Source organism: Balaenoptera ricei, chromosome 15 (assembly GCF_028023285.1).
Source record: "Balaenoptera ricei isolate mBalRic1 chromosome 15, mBalRic1.hap2, whole genome shotgun sequence".
Taxonomy (NCBI): Eukaryota; Metazoa; Chordata; class Mammalia; order Artiodactyla; family Balaenopteridae; genus Balaenoptera; species Balaenoptera ricei.
Genome location: NC_082653.1, coordinates 73,851,483 through 73,872,170, shown reverse-complemented (window position 1 = coordinate 73,872,170; position 20,688 = coordinate 73,851,483). Strand labels below are relative to the sequence as shown.

At 44.9% G+C, this 20,688-nt stretch overlaps 1 protein-coding gene and 1 pseudogene across 1 annotated transcript in view; one reads left to right on the top strand and one right to left on the bottom strand.

Moving 5' to 3' along the window:
* The window catches only part of ITGAM (integrin subunit alpha M), a 36,882-nt gene extending 21,210 nt beyond the window's left edge, over positions 1–15,672 (bottom strand). The window contains exons 1-10 of the mRNA XM_059898890.1: positions 15,590–15,672; positions 13,473–13,578; positions 10,617–10,720; positions 10,273–10,343; positions 10,009–10,126; positions 4,902–5,032; positions 4,311–4,456; positions 3,376–3,529; positions 2,203–2,353; positions 1,147–1,220 (exon numbers count right to left, since the gene is read on the bottom strand). Of these exons, the coding sequence (XP_059754873.1) occupies positions 1,147–1,220; positions 2,203–2,353; positions 3,376–3,529; positions 4,311–4,456; positions 4,902–5,032; positions 10,009–10,126; positions 10,273–10,343; positions 10,617–10,720; positions 13,473–13,578; positions 15,590–15,617 (1,083 nt within the window). The 5' untranslated portion in view covers positions 15,618–15,672. The remainder of the gene's footprint in view (positions 1–1,146; positions 1,221–2,202; positions 2,354–3,375; positions 3,530–4,310; positions 4,457–4,901; positions 5,033–10,008; positions 10,127–10,272; positions 10,344–10,616; positions 10,721–13,472; positions 13,579–15,589) is intronic.
* Positions 15,673–19,802: 4,130 nt separating this feature from the next.
* On the top strand, positions 19,803–20,228 carry LOC132348918 (small ribosomal subunit protein eS26-like; annotated as a pseudogene).
* Positions 20,229–20,688: the final 460 nt, after the last annotated feature.

Sequence of the window (20,688 nt, the reverse complement as noted above, 5' to 3'; positions counted from 1 at the left end):
AAAAGAAGGAAGTCCTGCCCTTTGTGACAACATGGATGGACCTGGAGGATTATGCTGAGTGAAATAAATCGGAGAAAGTCAAACACTGCATGATCTTACTTATATGTGAAGTTAAAAATAACAAACTTATACATACAGAGAACAGATTGGTGATTGCCAAAGGCAGCGGTGGGTGGTGTGCAAAATGGGTGAAAGTGGTCAAAAAGTACAAACTTCAAACAAAATTGAGTTATTTGTAGTGAGGTGGATGGACCTAGAGTCTGTCATACCGAGTGAAGTAAGTCAGAAAGAGAAAAACAAATACCATATGCCAACACATATATATGGAATCTAAAAAAAAAAAAAAAATGGTTATGAAGAACCTAGGGGCAGGACAGGAATAAAGACGCAGAAGTAGAGAATGGACTTGAGGACACGGGGAGAGGGAAGGGTAAGCTGGGACGAAGTGAGAGAGTGGCATGGTCATATGTACACTACCAAATGTAGAATAGATAGCTAGTGGGAAACAGCTGCATAGCACAGGGAGATCAGCTCGGTGATTTGTGACCACCTAGAGGGATGAGATAGGGAGGGTGGGAGGGACAAGCAAGAGGGAGGAGATATGGGGATATATGTATATGTATGACTGATTCACTTTGTTATAAAGCAGAAACTACCACACCATTGTAGAGCAATTATACTCCAATAAAGATGTTAAAAAAAAAAATACAAACTTCCAGTCATAAAATAAATAAATCCTGGTGGTGTAATGTACAGCATGGTGACTACAGTTAATACTGTATTGTATATTTGAAAGTTGCTAAGAGAATAAATCTTAAAGTTCTCATCACAAGAAAAAAAATTGTGTAACTGTGTAAGGTGATGGATGTTAACTAGACTTATTGTGGTGATGATTTCGCAATGCTATATACATATATTAAATCACTATGTTGTGCACCTGAGGCTATTATCATGTTATATGTCCATTATATCTCAATTTTTTTAAAAAGAGAACAGAATTGATGAGGAAGAGAGAAGGGACCACTGCTGCCCATCAAAGAGGTGCCTCCCAACAAACACCTGTCACAGAGATGAGCCCCCAAATCTTTGAACCTCTTCTCCCTCTTCGTCTTGCCCCCAACCCCAATTAAACAAAAGACCACTTACAGAGGTGAAGACAGCACTGAAGCCTTCCTGAGACATCTCATACTCAAAGGAGCTGGTACTTCCTGTGTGCGTACCTGTGAGGAGAAGAACGTTTACATTAAAGAAAGTAGAGGAGCCTAGAACAGGGGTTGGAAACTCAGTGCTATGGTGGCCAGACAAAAGGAGGCTCAGATGGAAGCCATGTGCACCCCCCTTTTTCTTACATGTCCTCTGTTATGCTTTCCTTTTTTTATTGAAGCATAGTTAATTTACAATATTAATGTTAGTTTCAGGTGGACAGCATCGTGATTCAGTATTTTTGCAGATTATACTCCATTAAAGGTTGTTACAAGATAGTGCAGGGACTTCCCTGGTGGTCCAGTGGTTAAGACTCCGCACTTCCACTGCAGGGGGTACGGGTTCGGTCCCTGGTCAGGGAACTAAGATCCCGCATGCCTCATGGCGTGGCCAAAAAAATAAATGAATAAATCGGAAAAAAAAAAAGATAATGGCTACAATTTATATGCTTGTTGCTTATCTAGCCACATGCCCCTTTTAAAGGGATGGTGGCTATTTGGCTCCAACTACTTTTTGCCAAGCGGGAATATGGTCCTAAAGGTGTCTAATCTTCCAAATTTTCAAGAGAAACCATAAATCCAGACTGTATATGAACCTTCCCCCAACTTTTAAATTCTTTTATTCAACAAACACTTATTGAGCACCCTTTATGTACCAGGCATTATTCTAGGCACTGGGGATACAGCAGTGAACCAAAGAGACAAATGTTGGCAACACATCCAAATTTGGTGGAAAATACTGTGAGGGATTTGACTCCCCTACCCTCTAATTTTTCAGCCTATAGCCAAGATTGCAAAATTAGAGAGAAAAGTCTAGATCCTTCCATTTCAAAGTAATTGAGCAAGAGAGGCCAGAGTTGCTGGGAAATGGAAGAAGGGAGTTGATGCTGAGGCTCAGGGTACCAAGGGCTAGGAGGTTCTTGTTTCTACAGGGAAGTACGTGTTTTGGGATAAGGAGCTGCCTTTGGAGTTGCTCCAGGATGACAAAACCTTAGCTCACCCTCAATCGCAAAGATCTTTTCCTGAAGCTGGTTCTGAATGGTCTTCAGAGCTTCAAAGTTATTCACCTGGAACACATGATCACCAGGCGGCTTGGATGCGATGGTATCGAGCTCTTTTACAGATTTGTCACTGAAGAAGGCATCTCCCACCTGTTACCAAAAAACAGAGGCCGAATCAGACACTTTCTGGGGGTAGCACTCTCCTCCAGCAAAGAAAACTCTGCAGGAAAAGAATCTGAAACAATATCTGTCCAAGGAAGGAATGCACCAGAAGGCCCCTGGGACAGAGCTGCCAGGTACGGTAGAGCAGGTTGTACACTCTACATTCTGTCAAGGGAGAAATTGGGGCTGAAATCCAGCCTTTGGTCCATTTGCTGTGTCATACCTCCTGGTGTGGGGCTGATCTCTCTTCAGAGGAAGGGGGCGCTTTCTACTTCATATGAAGGTGTTTCCTACTTGCCAAGCCAGAGACCCGTGATGATACCTCTTTCTATGTCATGCAAGATACTGTAGTAGTTTGAGGACACTGATGTTCCCAACCTTTTGCCCCTTCCTGTAGCCAAGACCTTTCCCCAAAGCTGTACTCTGCCCTCCTCCTCTTGGCAGAGTATTCTGTTCCGCTCATTGTCTCTGGGCTCAGCCATGTGTACTGCTTTAGCCCACGGACATTATCATATGTGATAAAAACAGAGGCTGGAAAAAGTGCTTGCAACATTTCCACTTGCTCTTTTGCTCCTCTGCCTTCACCATGAGGACACGCCCCAGCTAGCCCACTGGAGGATGAGACACAGGGAACAGAAGAGCCAAGTTACCCCGGTCGTTCCAGTCCGGCAAACAGATATCAATGGCAACCCTCAGAAATGGAGAAAGCCCAGCCAAGATCATCAGAGCTGCCAACCAACCTGCAGCTGATTACAGATGCATGAGGGAGTCCAGCTAGGACCAGAAAAATTGCCCAGCTGACCCACAGACTCATTGTTTTAAGCCACTGAATGTTGGGATAGTTTGTTACATAGCATTATTGCAACAATAGTTAACTATTGTGAACATATGGGCTAGCAGAGATGAGCCTTGCCCCACTTTGATTTTATTGATGTTTGCAAATTCAAAGGAGGGTGTATCCAAGTAGAACCCTCTACAGAAGCATCAGGCCGGAGAGCCACATTTCCTACCCCAATGACGTAGCGAATGACCCCCTTTCTATCCGCTTCAGGGATGACATCCTTGTAGTCCAAAGGATCGCCATACTTTTCTCCATCTGTGATGACAACCAGGATCTTAAGGGCATTCTCCCGGGCTCCACTTCTGCTGTGAAACAGTTCTCTTCTGTCCAGGGTAGAGGAAGGAAAAGTCAAATTCGAGCCGACAGAGATACGCCTGATGCTAGGGAAGGAACGTCAGCAGTTACAGTTGCAACTGTGCTCTGTCTAGGAGGCACTTGGGTTCTCCTGGGACAAACACTGAGATGTAGCTGCCCCAAGATCTGGAAGGGCAGCAGGAGAACAGGAAAGAGTGGAGGGAAAGGAAGCCTTCATTGCCATTATATACTTTGGCATAGATTGATTTTTTTTTAACTGAGTATTATTCCTTCTAAATTAAAAACAAATTAATAAGCTTAATTGTGCCTTCATCAAACCTCTCCTGATGTGAGGCAATGGTTCTCCAGCGTATCCTCCTGCACTTCTGTCCCAATCCCCACCCTTGCCTCTACACAGACACACACACACACACACACACACACACACACACACACACACACACACAGAGATCAGAGTGAACTTTCTAAAACAAGATATGGGTACGTCTCCCCACTGCTAAAACCTTCAATGGATCCACTGGCTTTTCAGTTGCCTTGGTGACCTGGCCTCAACTGATCTTTCTAGCCTCCCTCTAGCCTTCCCTTCCCTCCCCGCCCCCTTAATCCCACCTTGACTCACGACTTGTATGTCATGAACATACCAGGCACAGTCCCTCCTCCACACGATTACTCACCCCTCCACTGGAAATACCCTCTACCCCAGCCCTGTCTGAACAACTCCCCTCTTCCTGCAAAGCCCAATGAAAAATAAAACCTCCTTCCATCCTAAGCAAAGAGAGAAGAGCTTACACAACTTTGCGGATCCCTGTGGCTGTGTGTGTCCTCCCCAACAGCTGTATTATTGGCTTCACCAGCAATTCCGGGGAAGGGTTTCTCTTGAAATCATTGAAGGTGAAATGAGTCTGAAATTCTTCAGAGTACTGCATCAAAGAGAACTGGGAACGGGCACCTGGTATTACACTGGAGAAGGTGTCCCTCCTCCCCCTTAACCATCTCCCAGCAAGCTCTCCATAAATCTTGAAACACTCTAGTCTCCAAATTCCTCCAAATTCTGCCCTGCCCCCAGTCCTTCTGCCTCACCGGGACAGAGATCGGCCATCAGCTCCCACTTCCCAGCACTAGAACTCAGCCAGAGATGACATGTGGGTTTCATGTCCCACGCCAACCCGTATCAATTAGTCTGCCTGCTTTACAGGGGGCTGGAGGAAGGCTGAGGCCACATCCAGACAGAGCGAGAAAGCAAATCATGAAAGAAAACGATGATCAACTGGCAAGTTGGCAACATCTCTAATAGAAGCAGGACAGTAACGTGGCAGCCTGGTTGCCACGTATTTGCCAACCTTATGCAAGCTGTTCCCTAACCTACCCACTGACCCTTACCAAGGTTTTGGACTTTTGGAATTGACTCATCACAGTTGAGACAAAGTTCTTCATCCGCTGAAAGTCTGTTGGGTTGATGCTACCAGAGCCATCAATCAAAAAAGCAATGTCACTGTCTTGCTGAGGGCACCCTGGGGAAAAAGGAAAAGGAATTGATTACAAGAGACTCAGGGTTCATTTTTTGCATGTCAGCTCTCTGCTGAGCAATGAGAATGAAAGGTGAACAAGATGTAACCCATGTGCCTAGCTAAATAAAAGCATGGGACAGATTGGTATGGAAAAATATGGTTCATTCTGCTCAAGGCAGTCAGGAAAAGCAGTGCTATCAGAGCTACCTCATGAAGAATAAGAAATAATTTGCCAGAAATACAAAGGGAGAAATAAGTTACAGGAGAAAAAAGGAATAGTGCACATAAACGTATGCTGGATGTCCTCCCTCCAACCCCCCATTCTGCCCCAGCCCCAAATCCACTTTCTACTATTCTCCACTTTGCCCAGAGCTCAGCCCACATGGGACATGTCAACAGGGCTCTTTCAACCTCTGGCTTCTAGCTGTGTTTGCCCAGTAAGAAACCTCAACAGGAGACCGGAGGGAGGGAAGAGGGTGAGATCAGAGTATTTCCCTCAGCTCCCTTCCTGCAAGGCTGCTTTGGGCCAACCGTGTCCCTGAACGGATCAGTGCTCCTCTCAAGGAGGCCCACTCCCCATGACTCCCTGTCTTTCCAGATTCTGGGGACTTCTGCCTCTCCTTGTCCCATCAGCCTAGGGTGGCAACAGCTCCACTGTTTTTCACCCTGGGTTCCTGGACCATCCCTTGTAGCTTCTTTAGACCCTGCCACACCTTTATAATTAGTCCCTTTCTAAATACAGTTGAGCAACGCAAGGATGAGGGGCCCCCACCCTCCATGCTGTTGAAAATCCGTGTATAACTTCACAGTCTGCCCTTCGTATCCGCAATTCCATATCTGCAATTCTGCATCTGCGGATTCAACCAACCTCAGATCTGGTAGTACTGTAGCACGAATTTAGTGGGAAAAAAATCCACATATAGGTGGACCCACGCAGTTTAAACTGGCCGTTTTTCAAGGGTCCAGTGTAGAAAGGGATAGCACAAAGGATTTTTTAGGTGGTAAAAGAATTCTTTCACATCCTGTTCATGTTGCTGTTTACACAAATCTAAGCGTATCTTAAAATTAATGGAATTGTACATTACAAGGGGAAAAAAGGTCAATTTTACTGTATCATCAGTGAAAAAATGAGATAAAATTACCCAGAAAAAGTATTGGCTTTTTAAAAAATAGACAAGCAGATTCTAACATTTATATAGAAAATAAACAGGGAAGATAAGCCAGAAATTTTCCTGAAAATCTCAAAGGTACACTAAGTGAAAAGAATCAAGGTACAATCCAGTGTGTAGAGCACGCTACCTTTTGTGGCACAAAGTGAAGTATACAGACGCCTATGTCCATAAATATTGATACGTGGAGTACCTCCAGAAGAAGCCATGAGACGCTGGTAACAGTAGCTGCCTCTCAGGAAGGAAAGACGAGGCTCGGAGACCCAAGAAGGAGAGATTTTTATGGTATATACCTTAGTGCCTTTTGAACTTTGAACCGAGTGCATGTTTTATCTATTTTTAAGGAAATGAAAATGTTTTCAAAAAGAAGAGTCTGGAACGCTTAAGAGCGAGGATTGAAGAGAGAAACGTGGGGGTGGGAGCTGAAGCCACAGAATTGGATGCAGTCAGACACGAAGAGCACATGGGCAAGAACAGAAGCTGTAATCAGATGCCCTTAGGTGGGCAGGGGAGGCAGAGGAAGACAGCTTGGAGCTGGAGCTTCATAGAAGCCCTCAGTAGGGGCACAAGCAAGAGAAAGAGAAGAGAGGAGAGGAGAGATGTCTGAAGCCAAGGTGCTGGGAGAAGGAAGAGGTGATCTTCAGGTCACATTGGAAAAGTCAGAGAACATGAGGACAGAATAGAGATTTGGCCTTTAGAGGGTCACAGATGCCACTGGCAACAGCAAGGTCTATATGATGGGTGGGCAGGAGCCAGATGTCAAAGGGCGAAGGATCACAGCATGGGGGCAATGGAGACAAGGAGAGAGATCCCTTCCAAGAAGGTTGGTGATGAAGGGAAGGAGAGAGGGTAGAAGATGGATAGGAGACCGGGGGAGGGAAGGTAATTTTCATTGCTATCAGTTTGAGTGGTTGATTGTTTTTAAGTTATGGGTAGCATGAGCAGGTTTACATTCAAAGGAAGGGACGGGATTTAGGTTCCTAGAGAGAGCAAGTGATTAAAGATGTGAACCCCAGAGTTGGTGACGCGAGAGAGCCTCAGAAGCCCAGATGGAAGAATTACTCATGGAAAGGACGGGTCTTCCTCTAAAACCAGTGAGATGCTGCCAAGAGTGGTGCCATCGAGGAAATCTGGGCAAGGAGAAGGAAGACGTAGAGGGAGTTTACACCTGGTAGCCTTGGTTTATTCTGTGAAGAAGGAGGGACGGTTATTGGTTGAGAGTGAAGTACAAAGGAGCTTGAGAATAAAAAAAAAACAAAACTGTAAAAAGAAGACATATCTGCCCTTGGTTCCAGAACCAACTTGGAAACAAGCAAAAAGATGGCCAAGCAGTTGAAGAAATTGGTGTCAGAAATCAGCTGGATATGGGACTTCCCTGGTGGCGCAGTGGTTAAGAATCCTCCTGCCAATGCAGGGGACACGGGTTCGAGCCCTGGTCCAGGAAGATCCCACATGCCACGGAGCAACTAAGCCCATGTGCCACACCTACTGAGCCCGCGTGCAACAACTACTGAAGCCTGTGCACCCTGGAACCCACGTGCCACAGATACTGAGCCTGCGTGCTTCAACAACCACAGCCCATGCTCTGCAACAAGAGAAGCCATGGCACTGAGAAGCCCGCACACTGCAACGAAGAGTAGCCCCCGCTTGCCACAACTAGAGAAAGCCCACGCGCAGCAACAAAGACCCAACACAGCCACACACACAAAAAAAGAAATCAGCTGGATTAAAAGATTCATTCACTCACTCTCTTTCAATCAACAGATGTTTGGGGAACAAGGGTAAGGAGCCACCAAGATGGTCCCCGAGATTCTCACCTCCTGATATTTAACACCCTTGCATAATTTCCTCATCTTGATTGTGAGCTGGAGTTTTTATTTATTTATTTTTACTGAAGTATAGTTGATTGACAATACTGTGTTGGTTTCAGGTGTACAGTAAAGTGATTCAAGTATATTTTTCAGATTATTTTCCATTTTAGGTTATTACAAGATATTGAATGTTGTCCGCTGTGTTATACAGTGAATCCTTGTTGCTTATCTATTTTATGTGTAGTAGTGTATATCTGTTAATCCCAGACTCCTAATTTATCCCTCCCACTTCCCTTTCCTCTTTGGTAGCCATAAATTTGTTTTCTATGTCTGTGAGTCTGCTTTGTTTTGCATATAGGTTCATTTATTATTTTTTAGATTCCACATAGAAGTAATACCATGTAATATTTGTCTTTCTCTGACTTACTTCACTTAGTGTGATATTCTCTAGGTCCATCCATGTTGCAGCAAATAACATTATTTCATTCTTTTCTGTGGTTGAGTAGTATTCCGTTGTTCCGTTGTTTCTGTTTATGTGTGTGTGTGTGTATATATATATATATATATATATATATATATATATATATATATCTCACATCTTCTTTATCCATTCTTCTGTTGGTGGACACTTAGGTTGCTTCCATGTCTTGGCTATTATAAATAGTGCTGCTATGAACACTGGGGTCCATGTGTCTTTTTGAATTAGGGTTTTTGTCTTTTCCAGATATATGCCCAGGAGTGGGATTGCTGAATCATATGGTAGCTCTGTTTTTAGTTTTTTAAGGAACCTCCATACTGTCCTCCATAGTAGCTGTACCAATTTACATTCCCACCAACAGTGTAGGAGGGTTCCCTTTTCTCTACATCCTCCCTGTGAGCTGGACTTTTTGACTCACTCCCAAAGAATACAATATGGCAGAAGTGTTCTGAGATTAGATTATAAAAGACTGTGACTTCCATCTTGGGTTCTCACTCTCTCTTGCTCTCTCACTGCCTTGTTCACTCACCCTGAGGGCAGCCAGCTGCCATGTTGTGAGCTGTTCTGTGGGGAAGCCCATGGGACAAGCAAGTGAGGGAAGCAGCCAGCCAGCAGCCAGTGTGGACTGAGGCCCTCAGTCCAACCATCTTATAAGTGAGCTTGGATGTGGATCTTCCCCTAGTCAGGCCTTCAGATGAGACCACACCCCTGGTTTGACAACTTCAAGCTCACGAGAAACCATGAGACAGAGATATCCAACTAGGCTGTGTCCAGATTCCTGATTCACAGAAACTGTAAGATAATTAATGTTTCTTGTTTTAGGCTACTAAGTTCAGGGGCAATTTGTCAAGCAGCAAGTCAACAAACTCAACAAAATCTCTGCCTATCACAGAGCCTACATCCCAGAAGAAAGGACATTTAAGAAATAAGTAAAATATGGATATATAGGTATGAAGAGGGCAAAGCAGGGCAATGTGGTAGGAAGTGATGGTGGAAATGATTAGAAGAGTCCCTCAGGGAAGGTCTCTCTGAAGAGTTAACATTTGAGCTGAGATGACAGTAATAGGTTGTCAGCTGAGATCTGGGGAAAGAGCATGCCAGGCTGAAGGAATAGTGAGTGCAAAGCCCCTGAGGCAGGGACAGCTTGGTGTGGTTCTTGGAGAAGAAAGGCAGCTGGAGCACAGTGACTAAGGTAGAAGGGTTGGGAAAGAAGTTGGAGAGGTGGACGGGGGCCGCACCAGCTAGAGCCTCAAAGGCTACAGTCAGGCACTATGGCCAGGCTGAGTCCAGGCACTAACTCTAAGGACAACGGTTGAGACATTGTCTCACAAAGATGGGTGGTTATATCAGGACTTTCCTCAAAGCGCAAGATCCTAGCACCTCTCCAGAGCCCCTCTCTGCATTGGAACCCAGTTCCCTCACGCTTCTGCACCAAGACTTTTAAATAAACCCCCAGACTATGAGCCCCTCAGCCCAGTCCTGCCAGCCCCCTCCAGTCTCATGCTGCTCGTCTGTACCCACCTCTCAGGGCCTCTGGGAGCCGTCTGAGTTGCTGCTGTAGGTCAGATCCAAACAGGAAGCAGAAGCCGTTCACATAGGTGTTCTCCTTGCAGATTTGCTGCCCGGTGGGGCCACAGGCCTAGGGAGCAGGGGATAGGTGGGAGGGGCTGTCCCTGCTTCCTGTCCTTTCACCCCAGCACCTCCACCCACCAACACCCCAGCCCCAGCAGTCTTAGGCCCCCAATTCCTTCCCTTGGGACACTCCCATGACCCAAGGCAACTCACCAGCAGCTGGAAAGGGTTGGTGGCGAACGCCAGAGTCAGGCCCAAGGACATGTTCACAGCCTCCGGGGGGACTGAAGGGACAGATATATACATGGTCACTCTCGGGGATGGACAGGAACCTCAGCCAGGGAGACATGGAGGTCTGAGGGGTTCAAGGAGGCACGTAGGTCATGGAAAGGGACACAGAGGGGTGTCTGAGGGTGCCTGCATACAGCTCAGAGGCCAGGGAGCTGGCTCCCTGGGCCCCCATCACAGATCCCAAGACAAAGGCAATGTCTGGCAAGTCCAGCTGTGTGCAGAGGTGGAACCCTAGCCCTAGGTCCCAGCGAGGGGCAGTGACTCACCCTGCAGGGGGATGGGTTCACACTTGCCCATGCTGCAGTCGCACTGGTAGAGGCCGCCCGTCTGGTTAGCAGCCTTTATCTCCTGGGGGGCTCCAACCACCAGCCTGGGGGACAAGAGAACGCTATGACATCTGGGGAGAGAAGGAGACCGTGGAAGTTCCGCCACCCAAAATAAAAGTGGGGGAGCCAACCTCACAGGGATTCCCCAACTCCCAGAAATAGGAGGAAGATTCAGCAAAGAAAAACATGGGAATTTTTTTTAACCGCTGATTGTTTATTGTGAATATTCTCATAATCCAGTCATTTGAATTCCCAGGGGTCATTTCAGTAAATTCAAGAATTTCCAAATCCTGAAGGCCAAACAGTGAAGGTAGACAGTCTACCTTCCCAACTTGGAATCACTTCCCTGTTCAGGCAGGGATGCAATATTGCATAGAGGACAGGAATAGAGGCCTTGGAGTTTTACTGCCTGAAATTAAAATTTAGTCCCACCCTTACTTCCTGTGTGACCTTGGGCAAGTCAATTAATTACCTTATTGTGCTTCAATTTTCTCATCTCTAAAATATGGATAATAGCAGTACCTACCTCAAGGTTATTATCAGGATTAAATGAGTTAATCCATGTACAATCCAAAAGTGGGAAAATGTTTAATCTTGGAGTGAGAAGGGCCTCTCTAAGAATGACATAATACCCAGAGGTCATTTTAAAGTGAATACATTCAACTCCACAGTCATTTTAAATAAATTTCTGTATCTGATCAACTACCAAAAGCAAAGTCAGAAAACAAACGATAAACTGGGGGAGGGAGGTGAGCAACTCACACCCCAGACTACTTTCCTCAGTATAGTCAGAGCTCCCACAAACCAGTAAGGAAAAAAAAACAAACCAAGAGAAAAATGGGCAACAGATAAGAAAAAAATGTTCACAGGAAAGGAAATAAATCTCTCCTTAAAAAAGAAATGCAGGGCTTCCCTGGTGACGCAGTGGTTAAGAATCCGCCTGCCAATGCAGGAGACGTGGGTTCGAGCCCTGGTCTGGGAAGATCCCACATGCCGCGGAGCAACTAAGCCCGTGCGCCACAACTACTGAGCCTATGCTCTAGAGGCTTCGAGCCACAGCTACTGAAGCCCACGCGCCTAGAGCCCGTGCTCCACAACAAGAGAGGCCACCGCAATGAGAAGACCCCATGTGGCCATAAATTAATTAATTAATTAATTAATTTTTAAAAAAGAAATGCAATTTAAAACTAAATTGCAATACCATTTCTCACCTGTTCAATTTACAAAGATCGTAAGTTTGCTAACACTTTGGGTTGGCAAGTGGGTGGGGAAGTAGGTGTTTGCATAAACTTCTGGTGTGAGTGCAAATTGTTGCCACCCTCACAGAGAGTAATTTGGAAAAATCTATTAAAATTACATATGCACATGTACCCTTGGATCCAGCAATCCTAGTTCTAGGAATTTACTTCCAAAATATACTTGCACATGTACAAAATGCCAACATTGTTCATATAGCAAAAGTTTGGAAACAATCTCATGTCCATTAAGAAGAGATTTGGGGACTTCCCTGGTGGTCCAGTGGGTAAGACTTCGCGCTCCCAATTCAGGGGGCCCAGGTTCAATCCCTGGTAGGGGAACTAGATCCCACATGCTGCAACTAAGAGCCCACATGCTGCAACTGAAGATCCTGCATGCCGCAACTAAACATGCCGCAATGAAAATCCTGTGTGCCGCAACTGACCCAGCACAGCCTAAATAAATAAATAAATTTTAAAAAGAGATTTAAATGTAATATAAATGTAAATTACAGTACTTCCAAATAATGGAATATGATGTAAGGATTAAAAAGAACAAGTAAGCTCTTTTTTCATTTATTTGGTAAAATCAGCAAGCTCTATTAATTTAAAAAAAAAAATGCAAAGGACAGTGTAGAGCAGAGGCCAGCAAACTTTCTTCTAGAAAAATAACATTATTTCCATAAATATTATTTCTGTAAAAGTAAATATTTTAGGCTTTGCAGGCCGTAGAGTCTCTGTCCCAGCCTCTCTGTTCTGCTACTATAGCTCCAAAACTGCCCCAAAAAATAAATGACTAGAGATTATCATACTAAGTGAAGTAAGTCACACAGAGAAAAATGATGTAAATGAACTTATTTACGAAACAGAAACAGACTCACAGATTTCAAAAACAAACTTATGGTTACCAAAGGGGAAATGTGAGGAGGAGAGATAAATTAGGAGCTTGGGATTAACACACACACACTGCTATATATAAAACAGATAACCAACAAGGACCTACTGTATACCACAGGGAACTCTACTCAATTTTCTGTAATAACCTATATGGGAAAAGAATCTGAAAAAAATGAATATATGTATATGTATAACTGAATCACTTTGCTGTACATCTGAAACTAACACAACATTGTGAATCAACTATACTCCAGTAAAATTTTTTTAAGTATTGGAAAATAATAATAATAATAATAAATGACAAGTGGGGAGTAGGGGTAGCCAAGTGTCAATAAAATGTATTTACAAAAATAGGCAGCAGGTTGTAGTTTGAGTATAATGTGTGCTACAAATTGTGTGCAGGATGATGTGGAGGTCTGTGCACTGTAGAATCTCTCTGAAAGAATACATGAGAAACCATTCAACAGGGACCCTGCTAGGGAGGGAACTGGGAGAAGGGAGTGAGGAAGAGACTTTCTTACTATCACACTCTTTTGTATCTTTTGAATTTAGAACTCTGATAAATTAAGAAAAAAACAAATCAAGGAAATTGTGATTTTTTTTTCAGGTATGTTAAGCCTTGGAGGGAAAGTGTGTGGACAGGGAGTCCCCCTGTGGCCCTTACCGGGATCCCTCAAGCTGGACCACGCTCTGCCCGAAGCCCCTTGCATTGTTTTGGAAGATGACTGCATTTTCCGTGTCCAGGTTGAACCCGTGACATAAGGCCAAGGCTGGAGGGAGAACAAGGGGGGCGGGAGTCAGGAGGAGAGAAGGAGACAGTTAAGAAAGCAGCCTGGGGACTTCCCTGGTGGCGCAGTGGTTAAGAATCCTCCTGCCAATGCAGGGGACACGGGTTTGAGCCCTGGTCCAGGAAGATCCCACATGCTGCAGAGCAACTAAGCCCGTGGGCCACAACTACTGAGCCTGCGCTCTAGAGCCCGTGAGCCACAACTACTGAGCCCACGTGCCTAGAGCCCATGCTCCGCAACAAGAGAAGCCACCGCAATGAGAAGCCTGCGCACCACAACAAAGAGTATCCCCCGCTGGCCACAACTAGAGAAAGCTCGCAGCAACAAAGACCCAATGCAGCCAAAAATAAAATAAATAAATAAATAAATTTATTCTTTTAAAAATAAAAGAAAGCAGCCTGCTCTCCTGCCCCAAGCATCTTCCTGTTGGGATTCACCCTAACCCAGCATGGACATGGGTGTCTCCCAGGTCCCAGCCTGGAGCAGAGGTCACCACACTTTTTCTGTAACGGGCAAGATAGTAAATATTTTAGACTTTGTGGACCAAGAGGCAAATGGAATCTATTACGTACGTACCTATATAAGAAAAGAGGTAATGCATGTCTACAGATTTTTTCATGAAGGAAATTCAAAATATAATAATTGAGTACAATTTTTTTTGTAATACAAATTTACTGATGAGACAAGTGGAATTCTTTAGGAGAAATAACATTGCACGCCATTCAAAGCTAGTGTTCAAAGTGATTCAAAGTTAGTGTTCCCTGTCATGAATCGATTATAAATGTTCATCTGGGACCTATGGCTCCAGGTTGTACAAAAACACATGGTGGAGCCCTCATCTTATGCCCACAGAGGACAGTTTGCTGACTCCTGGCCTAAGAACCACCAACAGGGTGTAATGGAAGAAATTTTCACGTTTTGAGCTATGGGGGAGTCATTCTGGCTTATACATGATTTAGCTTGAATTTTATGCTAACTAAAACAGCCTGTGTGTAGCCTATCAAACATACATCGTACAACTATTCTAATAATTAAAGAAAAGCATGCATTGTCCAGAAGTAAAGAACATCCATGTTAAAAATAAAGATTAAATGCCTCCCTTCCTGGGACACCAGTGCCACTACTCCTTTGATGATAAGACTCCCAGGTGCCAAGGCCATACTGACTGGCTGTGTACATGCTGATCTGTTGCTTGTTTGCTTTGGTTTTTAACCTTGAAGGAATGTATCCCTGACTTGTTTGATGTTCTTTGTTCTGACAAGATATAGAACTGTGCTGAAAACCATGCTTCTCCGGAACAGTTCCTCAGAGTTCTCTGAGAGGCTGTCTCCTGGGCTATAGTCCTCAGTTTGGCTCAAAGAAAACTCTTTTCTTGTTTATTGATTATTTCCATCAACAGGTGCATTCAGCCCCTCTCTGAGCCCCACCCTGGGTTCCCACCCCACTGATTTGCCCAACAATCAAGTTCCTAAAGACTCAAGTAATTTCCTTCCTATGCAACTTTCAAGCATTTCTTTCCCTTCTCTGGCTCTTAGTCCACAAAACACAGACACAAAGGGAAAAAACTTGAATCATTTTGATCAGTCAGTCATTCAACAAACATTTACACCTGCGTCCTTGGAAAAGAGGAGACCAATAGGAGGAGGGGAGGTGGAATCCAAGAAGATACACTCCAAGAAGAGAAGCCAAGACCTGCTGTGCACACTTAGACGTGTCATTTCACCTCTCGGGTCCCCAGTTTCCTCCTCTGTGAAGAAGGGACCAGCCAAACCCCCTTGCATAGTCCATGAATTGAGTCATTTATCCAAGCTTCTCTGCTCATCCCATCTTGGTCTAGCTCTACTCTGCTTCTTGAATCCCTTAACCTTCCCCCAACCCCCTTTGTCTCTCCCAGCCTAACTCCTAAATATTCTGTACCTTTTCTCTCCACAAACTCACAAACCCAAAAATTCCCCTCCTCCTCACTGTGAGGGCCCCCCAACTCCTGGCGCACCTGTTAGTAGAAGGACTCTGTGAGTCATAGCTGGAGAGAGCAGGAGCCGTGAGGCTGCAGGCACCACTGAGCCACTTCAAGGAAGCCACCAAAGCCAGAAAGGACTGAAAAAGGGAAGTAGGAGGCAGAAGTCTATCAGAGACTCAAAGGAAGAGGACGGAGGCTCAGTGAGCACACAGCCCTGCCAGACCTGCCCCCTCTACCCAGCCTCCCGGCCCAAACCATCAGGGCCGCTAACCCATAGGTGGCTTTTTTTGCCCACCTGCTTCTAGAAACATTATGAACAGCAAAGCACAGACTTATGACCTGGCCCCCAGAACATGTCTCCCTGAAAGCACGCTTTGCAAAATGTCCCTCCCTCCTGCCCAGGGAAGTGGGAATACCTGTCAGCCAGAGCTATCCTCCTATGTGGCCATCAGTAAGGTCAACTCAGGTACAGAGAAACCCGGTGCTTTTTTTTAATATAAATTTATTTATTTATGAATTTATTTTTGGCTGCGTTGGGTCTTCGTTGCGGCGCGCAGGCTTCTCAGTGCGATGGCTTCTCTTGTTGCGGAGCACGGGATCTAGGCGCGTAGACTTCAGTAGTTGTGGCGCATGGGCTTAGTGGGTCCGCGGTATGTGGGATCTTCCTGGGCCAGGACTCGAGCCCGTGTCCCCTGCATTGCCAGGCGGATTCTTAACCACTGCACCACAAGAGCAGTCTTCTACGCGGTGCTTTTTTTAATATTATTTTGCTTTTAAAAAAAAACAAAAAAAAACGGGGCTTCCCTGGTGGCGCAGTGGTTGAGAATCTGCCTGCCAATACAGGGAACACGGGTTCGAGCCCTGGTCTGGGAAGATCCCACATGCCGCGGAGCGACTGGGCCCGTGAGCCACAATTACTGAGCCTGCGCGTCTGGAGCCTGTGCTCCGCAACGGGAGAGGCCTGCGCACCGCGATGAAGAGTGGCCCCCGCTCGCCGCAACTAGAGAAAGCCCTTGCACAGAAACGAAGACCCAACACAGCCAAAAATAAATAAATAAATAAAGAGTGAATGGTGGGAAAAAAAAAAAAAAAAACAGCCTCAGGACTTTTCTGGTGGCTCAGTGGTTAAGAATCCGCCTGGCAATGCAGGCGACACGGGTTCGAGCCCTGGTCCAGAAAGATCCTTCATGCCGCGGAGCAACTAAGCCCGCACGCCACAACTACTGAAGCCCATGGCCTAGAGCCCGTGCTCCGCAACAAGAGAAGCCACCGCAATGAGAACCCCATGCACCACAACGAAGAGTAGCCCCCTCTCGCTGCAACCAGAGAAAGCCCGCACACAGCAACAAAGACCCAACGCAGCCAAAAAAAAAAAAAAGCCTCAAACTCTTTTGCCCTGGAATTTTCACTTCCAAGAATTTATCCTAAGAAATATCTGAGAATTACAGTCAAAGATGTCTGCACAAGCTGTTTTCAAAGACACAGGAGCATATCTTCATGAAATTACATAGAACACCAAACCATACTTGTGTGTGTCTGCTAACGTGATCCACAAGCCAATCATTTTTCATTCTCTCTCCAGCATGTTTTCTCTTGCCCTTAGTTCTGCTTTCTTAATAACCAGAGCAAAGAAATGTGTGTGCTCTGAATAAAATTCCATTAAAATTCTGAACATTTTGTTTTAAAATTACCTGTTTAAAAATACGTATGTGTAGGAAAACCAAAATGTTAATAGTGGTTGTCGCTGGATCATAGGACAATGGGTCTGTTCTACTCTATTGTTGCAGAGCAAACTACTCCAAATAAAACGGCAACTATTTTTAAAATTTATTTTATTGAAGTGTAGTTGATTTACAATGTTGTGTTAGTTTCTGGTGTACAACAAAGTAATTCAGTTATACATATACAGAATAGTTTGCATCTGCTAATCTCAAGTTCCCAGTTCATCCCTCCCCCATATCCCCTCTCCCTTGGCAATCACAAGTCTAAAACAGCAACTTCTCATTGTGTCATGGTGCTGTGGATTGTCTAGCCTCAGCAGTTCTCACCAGGGAATCTCAGATGGCTGCAGTCAGATCGTGACTGGGGCTGGAGTCCTTGAAGGCTCAGCTCGGCTGGACTTTCAAAATAGATCACTCCCATGGCTGGAAGTTGGTGCCATCAGCAGGCCAGGAGCTCGGTTGGAGTTGTCAGCTGCAGGACCTCCATGTGGCCTCTCTCTGTGGCTTGGGCTACTCACAGCATAGTGGTTAGACTTCAAGAGCAAGTATTCCAAGAGATAAGAATTGAAAGTTCCCAGTCTCTTAAGGTGTTGATCTGGAAACTGTCACAGAGTCACTTCCACTATATTCTAGTGGTCAAGCAGTCACGGAGCTCGACCACATTCTAAGAGAGGGGGACAAAGATCTCACCTCTCAGTGGGAGGTGTGGCAAAGAATTTGTGATCAACTTTAATCTGCCACAGGGTGATTTTAATTTTCTTCTATATATATTTGTGTACTTAAAACTTTTATACAAAAAAAAAAAAAAAAAGAGTGACGTTTATAATCAGAAAGAAAAGAAAAACACCAATAAGTAATTTAAACAACAAAGGGCCCATTCTTGTTAGCAGGAAAGGAGGCTGAGGAAAAAGAAATAAGACCATTGGATCAGGATGAGAAGCTACCAACCAGGGTGTGGGGACATATTTTAATAAATAAGCTGGCGGGACTTCCCTGGTGGCACAGTGCTTAAGACTCCGCACTCCCAATGGAGGGGGACTGGGTTCGATCCCTGGTCAGGGAACTAGATCCCATATGCATGCTGCAACTAAGAGTTCACATGCCACAACTAAGGAGCCCACATGCTGCAACTAAGACCCGGCGCAACCAAATAAATAATTTTTTTTTAAAAAAAAGAATGAATGCAAAAATAAATAAATAAATAAATAAGCTGGGTTTGTTTTTGATAAAAAAACTTTCACACTCTGATCACCACAGGAGGTTGCTCGGATATCACGGCCCCTCTGTGCCCTTAGCAGAGGCCAAGGGCCCACTTTAAAGGCATAGGCAATATCTCAGAAAGATTGTCCAACCCCCAGAGCTTTTCTTAATGACCCACCTTATGGTGTGCACCTGACCAGGTAACCACAGGTGGGCACCTAGCTATAAGCTCCCATCCATCCCCTACCCCTACTCTTGACGAAAGCTTACCTTGGGTTCCCCTGTACATGAACACTGAGACAAGGGGAAGTAATTTATTTGAGAGGTAATCCAGGAAACACTGGTGAGGAAGTGAACCCATAAAAGCTGTGAGATGAAACAAGTTACTGCTGTGGATGATCGGAGCTCAATACACTGAGGAACTCTGAAATCCAGGGCAGAACATGCCTCAGAGTTATCCACCTGAGAGGAGAGGGGGCTAGATTTTTATCTACAACTCACATTAGCTATCAGTGGAGGGCTGCTCTCCGGGAAAGCCTTACTTCTCTGGTGCATCCAATTTGCCCTGCACCCAGGCAGAGAAGGCTCCAGGAGCCAGAGAGAGCCCTCAGGCAGGCAGGTACTGGCAGCTGGAAACCTGGCCAGCTTGCATGAGAATGATAAACACTGATGGGACGTGAATGGAGCAATTGCAGTGTCTGCTACAGATACTCAGATATTTTTTCATAGCACTTATTATTACATGAAATTATATTACATATTTATGTAGTTTATCTATTGTCTGACTCCCCAACTAGAGTCTATAAGCTCCAGAGAGCAGAGATTCTTGCCTGTCTTGCTCATCACTCTATTTCCAGTGCACAGAAGAGTGCCTGGTTCGTAAGAGAGATCCCCCCCACCCCTCCCTCAGAGAGAGAATTCTGGAAAGAGGGCAGGGTAGCAAGCACCAAGAATCCTTCCTCCCCAACTAGATAGCAAGTGTACCAGAAGAATCTCTCTGATGTAACTATTTAGGAGCTCTGAGTCTATAATGCACCAAAAAAAAAGACCTGTGGTTAATTTCAGTGTATTTCAGCTCTTAGCACTGTAGCAGCTACCAACCGCTCACTAACTGCTATCCCACCGCACGCTTTGCAGGAGCAGGTTGCATGAAGCTTGTAGGAACCAAGGTGTCAAGAACCCATCCGTTTATGATGCCTATCATGGAATCTTAACTACAAAATCTTCAAAACTTGAAATAATTTGAGTGAACCAGTGTTCCTAACATCAAATCAATCTAAATAGAGCATAAGGCGCTTTGCTGGGTCAGGTTAAAAACAACCACCATGCTCTCTCGCCTCCTCGCTTCCAAGACGACCAGGAAAAGAAGGAATAATGGTCGTGCCTAAAAGGGGCGCGGCCACGTGCAGCCTATTCGCTGCACCAGCTGTGACCGATGCGTGCCCGAGGATGAGGCCATTAAGAAGTTCGTCATTTGGAGCATCGTAGAGGCCGCAGCCGTCAGGGACATTTCCAAAGCGAGTGTTTTCGACGGTGAGTGAGCTCCTGGCGCGAACTGTCCTATGTGCTTCCCAAGCTGTATGTGAAACCGCATTACTGCGTGAGTTGTGCCATTCACAGCAAGGTAGTCAGGAATCGTTCTCGGGAAGCCCTGAAGGACCGAACACCTCCACCCCGATTTAGACCTGCTGGTGCTGCCCCAGCACCTCCACCAAAGCCCATGTAAGGAGCTAAGTCCTTAAAGACTAAAGAAATACGGTCCCCTGGAAAGACAATAAAATGGAAATTATACTTCTAAAAAACCCCACCATTTGCTTAGTGATTTACAGGTCCCTTTCACAGACATAATCTCTTCTGATACTCAGGCTCAAACTATGAGTTAGATGCTATTATTAATTCTAATTATCATCTTTCTTGTGCAGAAGTTCTTTTGTTTCATGTGGCCAAATTTATTATTAGCCTTTTCTGTAACTTGTTTAATAAATCTCCAGAGTTAGAAAATTTTTTTTCATCTATATATTCTTCTCAAATACTTCTTTTACTTCAGTTATTTAACTTCTTACTTTGTGTACTGTTGAATTTTTTGTGTGCAGTGTGAAACAGGGAATCCAGTTTCATTTTTGTCCATATGAACAAATAATTTTCCAGTTCCATTCACTGAAAAGAGTTTAAAATAAGCTTTTAGAAGGAAATTTTACTTTCCTATATTTG